Source organism: Orycteropus afer, unplaced genomic scaffold (assembly GCF_000298275.1).
Source record: "Orycteropus afer afer isolate SDZICR_OR568_19922 unplaced genomic scaffold, OryAfe1.0 scaffold00318, whole genome shotgun sequence".
Classification (NCBI taxonomy): domain Eukaryota; kingdom Metazoa; phylum Chordata; class Mammalia; order Tubulidentata; family Orycteropodidae; genus Orycteropus; species Orycteropus afer.
This window is the reverse complement of record NW_006921905.1, coordinates 4,122,354-4,134,007: the sequence shown is the minus strand read 5'-3', so window position 1 is coordinate 4,134,007 and position 11,654 is coordinate 4,122,354. Positions and strand designations below refer to the sequence as shown.

General features: G+C 35.8%; 1 protein-coding gene across 1 annotated transcript in view; it reads right to left on the bottom strand.

Moving 5' to 3' along the window:
- Nucleotides 1-11,654, bottom strand: part of LOC103206462 (inaD-like protein) — a gene marked incomplete at its 3' end in the record, with an annotated part of 197,884 nt that overhangs the window by 15,312 nt on the left and 170,918 nt on the right. Inside the window, exons 22-23 of the mRNA XM_007951916.2 lie at nt 2,627-2,698; nt 714-891 (exon numbers count right to left, since the gene is read on the bottom strand). Of these exons, the coding sequence (XP_007950107.1) occupies nt 714-891; nt 2,627-2,698 (250 nt within the window). The remainder of the gene's footprint in view (nt 1-713; nt 892-2,626; nt 2,699-11,654) is intronic.

The following is an 11,654-nucleotide window of genomic DNA, read 5'->3' as shown; positions in this document are numbered from 1 at the left end:
TGGAAACTAAGAATGGGGTGGGTTTAATAATTTGTCCAAGAGCAAGTAGAAAAGAAAAGGGACAGATTCTGAACTCTAACCCAGATCTCAAAGGCTCTTTTCACTCTATCAAAGCTGAAGCATCACAGAACTAATGGATAACATCATAAACCATGAATTAAGAATAAGTAGATTCCAGGAGTGAAGACACCAAACATGACATCACACAATAAACCCAATGCAAATTAACATCAGATTCAAACCTCAGGGCATCCTCAGCTCTTTGATGTGCCTTTAAAACTCAGCTCCCACAAAGCCTAAACACATATGAACAATTGTCCCATACCTCTATCCCTCCCCAGTGGAGTCCTGAACTTCCTAGGATCAATTCCGTACTCTAGATATGCATGGATATCCCACAAAAACGTATTTATAAAATTTAGAGTTTGTTAAAGATGATGAGAAAAGTATGATGCCCAATATCTACCTCACTCTATATAGAGCCCTTTGTTAAACAGTTTTTTTAATTTAGCTAAAGTTTATTGTTTGTGCTGCCTGCCCCCGACTTGAGAAATTCATAAAACTGTACATGTAATGTACAACCCAACTAAATAAAGTATACCAGCTGAACTCAAATGTACCCAATACATTAAAGAGACAAGTTCTACCTAGAAAATTATTTCATTAACTCACAGTGCATTTCAAACAGAAAAAAGTATTTTAACATCCTTTACCTCAAGTATTTTATCTCCAGTTTTCAGAGCCTTTGTTTTTCCTGCTGGGCTGTCTTCTAAGACTTGTTTGATAAAAATACCTTTAAGCTCCTCTCCATTCTTCAGGCGTTTTATTACAGTTTGTCCACCAACAATACTTATTCCAAGAGATACACTGGGCTCTCTAAAAATCTCAACACTGTAAAAAAGAAGAAAAAAAATTCATTCACAATTTGTTAGAAAGTCACTACAAATATTCAATTTGTACTATGTTCTTGTAATTCTTGTTTTAGATAAATACATTTTGCAAATACATCTGGAAAAAGAAAGTCATATAAATCATACCAATTTCCAAAACTACACATCAATAATTCATAACATATATGAAAGTTTAAATTCTGAAATATCTCAGTCAATAAAGAGAACTCTTAATATTCAGAGAAGATTTAGCTAGGCTTTAATGTTACCCATCTCCTACCACAATATATTTTCTGTGATTAGTCTGTAACATTAGCAAAAAATGGACTGAGAAAATAAATGGAGAGGAAAAAAAAATTTAAGAATGCCACATACATCAATTTGGCAAAAACCATAGAATTTCAGAATAAAAACTTTATCTGTTCCAAGGCTAGATACTTTTCTTTTATTCCTATCTTCAAGTCACTCTTTAAAAAAAACAAATGTACAGAATGAAACTTGTCCTTCAAAATACCATAGATTCTTGTCAAATTGGGAGTCCCCGGACAGTGTGGATGGTTAAATACCCCACTACTAGCTTTAAGGTTGGTGGTTCAAACCTGCCTCAAAGGACAGGCCTGGCCATCTGCTTCCAGATGGTCACAGCCTTGAAAACCAAAAGGAGCAGTTCTACTCTGCACTCATGGGGTTGTCATGACTTAATGACAACGGGTTTGTTTGTGTGGTTTTTGGTAACAGCTGCTCATATTGCACAGTACAGTCAATAATTAACTCAAACAAACCAAAAAAGTCCCCTGAAGCCTTCTTAAAACCAAACAATAGTTTAGCTTAACTAGTGGAAAAAAAAAAATCTGTCTTGATCATGGGATCAAATTGGTAACACCACCTTAGAAGATGAGATAGAAACCTTAGGTAGCAGTGAATTTATGTTAATGGGATGGAATAACTCAGAAAAAGAGGGTGAGAATGTTTGTACAACTTGAAGAGTGTAATCAATGGTACCTAATTGGACATGTAGAAACTGTTGAATTCGTATAAAAGTTTTCTTTTAACAAAGAAAAATAACTAAAGAAACAGCTCCTTAAGAGTTTTTAAGACAAAATTCAGAATTTAACTCCAAAAAGCCAGGTTGGGGGGTACGAAGGTAGTGGAATTAATAATGCATAAAGAATAGACAGAGTAGGTGGCAGGAAGACATGTATAATCTTAATGCAGCACAGCCCTGCTGGGTCCTTAAAACTATGACAATAACCAAGGGAAGACTGGCCCCAACATTCTGTTAGCTGAAACAAGGCACCAACTTAGACTAATACAATGGGAGAAAGGTAGAGATAAACTAATATGAAATAACCTTAACTATTGTTGATTTTGTTTTAAAATAAAAAAGCTTTACCACTTTCAAATCAGCCCTACTTGCTTATTGATGTAGTAATAAACTATGCTTAGTACATTAGTTACTAGTGTTATGTGGTCATTTGTAAATTGCTTACAAACTGATTATTCTCTGAAAGAGTATGATAAAGATTTTCCTAATATTGGTTATGGTTTTAGCCAGGACAAAAAAAAAAAAAACTCTAAATAAAACAAAATGATACTAAAATGTAAGCCAGCCTGTATGTGATCTGTCACACCTCTTCAATCACTAGAATATAACTGACAGATACTCTATTAAGTAAAAGAAAAGATTAGCTAATCATGTCCTCTAATTGAGAAAGCCAGTAATGTCATCAACATACATTCTTGGTGGACCCCAGTGGCTGAAATTTGGAGTTTCTTCTCCTTCACCTTCTTCTCTCTCAGGTAAGTCACTGAGGAGAAAGAAAGAAAGAAAAAAAACAACCCATAAGTGACATTCTTAGTATTAAAGTTTCTGGAGAGTACAACCTATACATGGTTAAATAGTTCTCAGTCTAAGCAGTTTTGTTATTTACATCGATAAATACGCAGTTATCTATCCATATAAAGCAAAAATATATTTCTGTAATGTATAACTCAACAAATACCCACTCAGTAGCAGAAAATTATAGAATTATTGTGAATATTTTTATTGGTGACAGTCTAAGTGCTATTTCCTACAAATCTGTCTTTGATTTGTATAATTTTACATTTGTTTCTCTAGTAATATTGTCATTAAAATTTGGTACTGATTGACCACCAAAGAGAATAGTCCAGTATAAGCCAACATAAACAGGTGAAATGACTACAATCAGTAATTATGAGCTATCTTCCTAGATTTTTCTGTCACTTTTACCCCCAAATAATTCACCTGTCACTTGTATCCCATAAATATTTTGTGTAATTATACAAGCACTTTTCAAGCTTAGAGAGCTTTCACTTATAGTATTCAATCCTCACTCCCCACCGCATTTTTATTCATCAAGTTATATTAGTATGAAAATGTTTAAGTGTATAACATAATATGCTACATTACAGAGAAGTTAGTTGTAAGAGTGTTGTTATATAATAGGGTATAAAACTGAAAAACAAAACTCACTGCCCTCGCGTTAACTCTGACTCATAGAGAAGCCTCTTTGGGTTTCTGACGCATTATCACTATGGAAGTAGATTCCCAAATCTTCCTTCCGAGGAGTGGCTGGTGGGTTTGAACCTCCAGCCTTCTGGTTAGCTGTCAAGTGCCTGTAACACTACACCACCAGAGCTCCTATAACAGGGTATAGACTTTAACACAAATTACCTGGAATAGGAGTCAGGTGTATTAAACTCAAGTCTAACTTACACTATGAAATGGGTATGTGACTTTAGACCATCAAATAATATAATGTGTCTGATATTATAAATTGTATCACTCTATGTAAAAAGTATAGGCACTATCTCTTCCATTTCATCTTCACAAGAATCCTGTGAAGCACAGCAAGTCATACTATAACTTTTACATATGAAGAGCTCCATATTTTCTGAATCTTTAAATACCAAACCAAAAACCATGGCCATCAAGTCAATTCTGAATCATAGCAACCCCCTTTGGGTTTCTGAAGTAGTAAATCCTTATGGAAATAGATTTTCCAATTCTCCTTCTGAGGAGTGGCTGGTAGGTTTGAACCACCAGCCTTCTGATTAGCAGTCAAATGCCTTAGGCACTATGCCACCAGAGTTCCTTGAATTTTCAAATAAGTACTGTAAAAAGTGGCAAAACCCCATAACTTGCTACTTTACATACTTCTAGGATATACTGGTTTTAAAGCCATAGAAAAAGGAAAAAAACAAAAGGATCTAGACATTTCAAAAATCAAGAAATTAGGAAAATTAGGGATCATTAACAATTCACACACTACCAGATGGCTTTCTTATCTCAATCAGTCTAATTTTTATGATTAAAAGCATCATCACAGCATTTATGGAAAAACAATTTGGCATACCCTTACTGGTTATTTATCTAATATCTGATCTCTTCTTTTTCCTTAACAATATAACTCCTTTTTTATTCAAGGTGGCACTTTGTTGAGCTTTAAAAAAGGGGGGGAGGAGGGGCTTTCTGCATTTCCTTTTGACTAAGGGTAACTGTCACTATATGCCACAGTTCTGATCAGTGATATGGAAGCAAAAGTCCCGGAATGAAGTGTCCCAGAAAACACATTAAATGGAGGGAGATTCAGCTGACACAAATCTTTTCTCTATGCCATCTCCCTTTTTATTCACTGTAAAGTCTAAGTGACATTGGTGGGGAAGGCATCATAAATTCATGACAAAAGTAAGGTAAGTAAGATAGGAAAGTTAAGTAAAGGCAGCTGAGCAGAAGGTGTCAAGGACCCTGATGACAGCAACACAATACCTCCCAAGACAACCTCTTCCTCAAGATTTTTTACATGAAAAAATTAAGTCACTACTTGGTTATGCCACATGAAATGGGCTTCCTATTTATTCTTGTTGTTGTTATGTGCCATCAAGTTGGACCTGACTCACAGCGACCCCTCCTTGGGTTTCCAAGGCAGTATCACTACGGAAGTAGATTGCCCAACCTTCCTTCCAAGGAGTGGCTGGTGAGTTTGAACCAGCAGCCTTCTGGTTAGCAGTCAAGTGCCTTAGGAGCTGAATAAAACCCTGAAATGATACACCCATGATTCCACCCACTTAAGTGAATGCTCTTCGCTTTAAAGGTGCTCTGGTGGTGTAGTGCCTAAGGCATTTGACTGCTAACCAGAAGGCTGGCAGTTCAAACCCACCAGCCACTCCTCAGAAGGAAGACTGGGCAATCTACTTCTATAGAGATACCACCTCAGAAACCAAAGGAAGGGTCATTATGAGTCACATCTGACTTGACAGCAGTGAGTTTTTTTTTTTTAGTTTAGTTTTTCCTATCATATTACTGTTCTTTGTACATGTGCATATATATGTCCATTGAATAGTTGTGAATCGCAGCACAGCCTTTCACATTTTGATTATTCTATGCAATGGTAACAAGGATTAAATAGGTATGGCTGGCATTTAACTGAGGCTGAATTTATACTCATTTCCTTTACAATTTCTCTCACTTCAAATTATATCAATATTTTTCCACAAATCATCAGTCTTCATTACAGGTAGTCCCCAGCTCACCATGGATTCAAGTTATGATGAAATGCAATTATGATCATCTGTTTTGTTTTTTGAGTTAGTACACTTTATCATTAGTAATATGTATGTATATAGCAATATGTAGCTGAAAATCTATATGTAATGTTTCTCAGTACAAATGACAAAGAACAGATTTATAAAGATAATAAGACTATAAAAAGGAAAACAAAAAAAGAGGTATTTGACTTATTTCAGAATTACCTTACAACAGAGTTGTTGAAACAGAACCCTGTCATAAGTCGAAGACTACCTAAATTTTTTATTTACGAGAATAAATATTAATAGACCATATTACTGATGTAATTTAATTTATCTGCTATCTGATATATGTAGCATGTAGATTACATTTTCCTTTCTGCAATATTGACATTCCTGCAAGGAATATCTTCATGTACTACTGTTATTTAAAGTCTCCTTTAAATAAAAAATAATCCAAGCAAGACTGGAAATTAGAAATGAAACAAACACTGAAACATTTCCGCCTCTCCATTTTCTACTTTCCTGCATATTGAACTGTGACAGACATTGAGGAGAAAAATATGTCTTTCTTTTTATTATGGAAAATTTATACTTTTTACATGAAAACATTAGGACTTAAATTCAATAATAAAAAAGAATAAACAAAATAAACTAAACAAAAAACAAAATTAACGTTGTTGTTGTTGTTATGTGCCGTCGAGTCGGCCCCGACTCATAGCGACCCCTCCTTGGGTTTCCGCGGCAGTATCACTACAGAAGTAGGATTACCCAACCTTCCTTCCGAGGAGTGGCTGGTGGGTTTGAACCGCCAGCCTTCTAGTTAGCAGTCAAGTGCTTTAGCCACTATGCTCCCATGGGCTATTTTTCAATAATTAAAAAAATAAAAACTAATAATTTCCTAAGCTGGTAATTCTTTCATACAATTTAAGAAAAAATAAATGAGCACTGTGCAGAAAATAGAAAAAGAGTCCTGGGTGGTACAAATGATTACACACTCTATTACTAAACAAACACCTCTTCAGAGGTGTCTTGGAAGAAAGGACTGGCAATCTGCTTCTGAAAAGTCACAGCCTTGAAAACCCAATAGAATGCAGTTCTACTCTGCAACACATGGAGTCGTCTTGAGATGGAACTGATTTGACAGCAAATGGTTTGGGTTTTTTGGTTAGCATATTGAAAACTTTGGTTTTCTTTGATAACATGTTTAACAAAGGTTTATTCTCTTTGAAGAAACTCACTGACTTTCTCATGTTGTTGTGTTGTTGTTGTTATGTGCCGTCGAGTCATACCTGACTCATAGTGACCCCTCCTTGGGTTTCCGAGGCAGTATCACTACGGAAGTAGGATTGCCCAACCTTCCTTCCGATGACTTTCTCATAGCATATTATATATTTCTTCATGGTTGTAGATCCATATTTTATTCACACTGTTTCATAACCAAAGATATACAAAACTTGCTAAGATTTATCCAGATAGTGTGACTACTTTTGGAAATACAGTCACAGCTCATAAGTATCTATACAAACTAATGTAGTCACTTTATATTGATGAATTCATATACCTTTTTAAAAACTCATTGCCATTGTGTCCATTCCAAATAATAATTACCATATGCCTTTTAACCCAAATTAAAATTTAACTGAGAAAGTAAAATACTATTTATTATATATAAAAAAACTCACTGCCTTCGAGTCGAACCCGACTCATAGCAACCCCTCCCCTTTGGTTTCTGAGGCAATATCACTATGCAAGTAGATTGCCCAGTCTTCCTTCCCAGGAGTGGCTGGTGGGTTCTAACCACCAGCCTTCCGGTTATCAGTCAAATGCCTTAGGCACTATGCCACCAGAGTGCCTATTTATTGTATATATTAAGATATAAATTTGTATAAATGTATTGGAAACTTTAACAAGGGTTTTCTAGAATCAAATTTTATAATTTGCGGTCTAAACTTTTACAGTAATCAAACACAGCTTGTAACGTAATCAGTTGTTGTTGTTGTTGTTATGTGCCGTTGAGTCAGACCTGACCCATAGTGACCCCTCCTTGGGTTTTCAGGGCAGTATCACTACGGAAGTAGATTGCCCCATCTTCCTTCCGTGGAGTGGCTGGTGGGTTTGAACCGCCGGCCTTCTGGTTAGCAGTCAAGTGCTGTAGCTACTACGCTACCAGAGCTCCCAATGTAATCAGTAAGAATCTCAAATCTTAAAGTAACTAGATTTTTTTCTGTTACATTTGACCAGAATTTTAAAATCAATTATTTTCTTAAAGGAATAAATCAACAATCACTTTTTATTTCAGCCTTTTGTAACAAATGCCCAAAGTTATCACTCTTTGGAGTGCCTTATTAGTGTTAATAGTGTGCAAGTGGATATCAAGAGTAAGGCTTGATCATGGTGTACAATCTCTTTGTGAATAAACTGTTTCAGCATCTTACAAAAACCAGATGAATCCAGATAGCCAAGATGGCTTTTCTTTTTCTGTAATACTTCACACATATATGTAAAGTATATGTGAGAGTCAAGTAAATTCAGCACCCTAAAAAATTAGAAGCAGGAAGAACTCTAGTTCTAAGTTTTATTTTTCCTCTTTAAATTTAGACTCTAAATAACAATTGTCTGTGACACACCACAGGAAGCATGTCCATTCTGGAACCAGGAGAGTGGGCACTGCTGTTCTCCTAATAGAGTTACTTATACAGATGTTAAACTATGATTTTGAAGTTAGGAAACAAATTGTTATCTGACACAAGTACAGGAAAAAAATTAGGCATTCCTTTACATTAAAGTTTAGAATAACACAGATATTACGAATAGAGAAAGAACCCAGGCACACAAAAAATACATAGGGTATAATACCATTTAGATGAGTTCAAGATCAGGAAAAATTAAATCAGTGTTAGAAATCAGATTTCTGATTGCTGGAGTGACACACTGCAAAGGGGGTAGGAAGGAAGCTTCTAGAGTGATGGAAATCTTTAATATCTTCATTGGGGTGTTGGTAAAAAACACATACATTTATCAAAACACAGCAAACCGTACCTTAAAATTTGTTCCTTTTATATAAATTATACCTTAATAAAGTTGAAGTATTACACTTGTGTTAAAAGAGTTTTGTTACAAAACAAAAATTCAAGTCATAAAGAGTAAACTGCTCTCTTAGGTCAACTTTAAAAATGAAAGGACATAATTAATTTACCTTTCAAATGGGATATCTTTACAGGAGCCAGATGACCAGGTCATGTGTCAAAAAAAGCAGGACTTGGAAAATAAGGAAGTTTAGAGGAAGGGAGGGCTTCACCCCAGAGGTAGTTATATACAGATTTTTCTAATTCCATTAACTTACTATGTCAGCAATGGTTTGACAAACTATCATATATATGATCATATTATTTCACATAAATATTCAAAGTTTGGCCTTCACTAAGACATTTTATCTTTCCACAAGATGTAAAAAATACTATTACTTTTCCTTTTGGCTTTTGGAGGGTCTGTATAAGTAATCAAGACCAAATTATATTTTCAAAGGCATCACCATACTGCTCCTTGGACTTCAAGTCCTAATTTTTCACATTCGTCTTCGCTTACAGTATGGACTGCAGCTGAAACAGCATTATAAAATTGTAAAGTGTCACATACCTGAGGTCATAACACTTCCCTGGCAACCTTACCTTCTTCCTCCCAACTCAAATATTCCAAAACAGCCCTCTCTTGAATGCATTTTATTCTCTCTTCCTTATCTAAATTTTCCTTCCAATGTCTCAGATTTACACATAATTTTGTCAGTTTGTCAAAGGTAAACCTATTAGATAGCCACCATTTATTTGTTGTTGTTGTTAGGTGCCATCAAGTTGGCTCCAACTCATAGCGACCCCATGTACAACACAATGAAGCAATTCCCCACCCTACACCACCCTCACAATCCTTGCTGTTCTTGAGCCCATCGTTGCAGCCATAGAAGCATCAATCCATTTCGCTGAGGGTATTCCCCTTTTTTACTGACCCTCCACTTTACCAAGCATGATATTCTTCTCCAGGAAATGATCCCTTCTGACAACATGATCAAAGTAGGTGAGACGAAGTCTGGCCATACTAGCTTCTAAAGAACATTCTGGTTGAACTTCCTCCAAGACAGATTTGTTCATTCTTATAGCAGTCTATGATCCATTCAGTATAGTTCACAAACACCACAATTCAAATGTATCAATTCTTCTTTAGTCTTCTTTATACATTGTCCATCTCTCACATGCACATAAGGCTATTGAAAACATCATGGCTCGGGCCAGGTGCAACTTAAGTCTTCAAAGTGACATGTTTGCTCTTAAACACTTTAAAGGGGTCTTTTACAGCAGATTTGCTCAATGCAATATATCCTTCAATTTCTTGACTGCTGCTTCCATGGGCATTGATTGAGGATCCAAAGAAAATGAAATCCTTGACAACTTCAATCTTTTCTCTGTTTATCTGATGATATTTAATGGACCAGTTAAGAGGATTTTTGTTTTCTTTACATTGAGGTGTAACTCATACTGAAGGCTATAGTCTTTGACCTTCATCAATAAGTGCCTCAAGTCTTCTTCACTTCCAGCAAGGAAGTTGTGTCTTCCACATATCATAGGTTATTAATAAGTCTTCCTCCAATCTTGATGCTGCATTCTTCTTCAAATATTCCAGCTTTTTGGATTTGTTCAGCATACAGATTGCATAAGAACAGTGAAACGATACAAGCCTACACACACTTTTCCTTATTTTAAACTACGCAGTATCCACTTGTTCTATTCAAATGACTGCCTCCTGGTCTATGTACAGGTTACTCATGAACATTCCACTGTTCTGGAATTCCCATTCTTTGCAATGTTATCCATAATTTGTTATGCTCCATACGTTCAAATATCTTTGCATAGTGAATAAAATACAGGTAAATATCTCTCTGGTATTGTTTGTTTTCAGACAAGATAAATCTGACAACAGCAGTGATATCCCTCATTCCTTGTCCTCTTCTGAATCTGGCTTGAATTTCTGGCTATTCCCTGTTAATACACTGCTGCAACCATTTTTGAATTATCTTCAGCAAAATTTTATTTGTGTGTAATATTAATGACATGGTTTGATAATTTCCACATTCTGTTGGATCACTTTTCTTTGTAATGAGCACAAAAGTGGATCTCTTCCAGTCAGTTGGTCAGGAAGCTGTCTTCCAAATTTCAGGACATAAACAAGTGCTGCATCCATTTGTTGAAACATTGCAATGGGTATTCTGTCAATTCCTAGAGCCTTGTTTTTCACCAATTCCTTCAATGCAGCTTGAAATTCTTCCTTCAATATCATCAGTTCTTGATCATATACTCCCTCATGAAATGACTGAATGTCAACCAATTCTTTTTGGTATAGAGACTGTGTATTCCTTCCATCTTCTTTTGATGCTTCCTCCATCATTCAATATTTTGCCCATAGAATCTTTCAATATTGCAACTCGAGGCTTCTTCATCATCTCTTTCCACAGATGTAGATTTACTTGTTTAGGAACCATTAAATGCCAGACACCGTGGTTGTTGTTGTTGTTATTGTTATGTGCTGTCGAGTCGGACCTGACTCATAGCGACCTCTCCTTGGGTTTCCGAGGCAGTATCACTACGGAAGTAGACTGCCTCATCTTCCTTCCAAGGAGTGGCTGGTGGGTTTGAACCACCAGCCTTCTGACAAGCAGTCAAGTGCCTTAGGCACTATGGAATATGACACTAACTAATAGTTGCGACGATCATAGGAAATTATTATCAAACCCATTTTAAATAAGAGAAAAGTTAGATTCAAAGAAACTAAATTGATTTAAACTGGAATCTGTCAACTTCAGTAACCACTGCTTTTATGGTATATCGCAATGCTTTCCCCAACTTTGTCACCATTTCTCCTATTTCACCTCCTATCATTCCTAGCAAAGCATCCATTCCTGAAAGCACTTATTGTCATTTACATCCTATTTTAACTACAATATGAGTATTTTGTTTTGTTTTGTTTTGAATGCAAGTCTTTCATCTTAGCTCATCGTCTTAGGCATTAGCCTGCTGAAACCTTGTTTAACTTACAGTAATTTGGCCTAACTTTATTACTTTTTAAAAAAGAATCTTGAGGAGGCGGGGCAAGATGGCGGACTAGGCAGAAGGATTGCACAGACCCTCTTCAACAAAGAAAAGGGAAACCAATTAACACAGACACAGA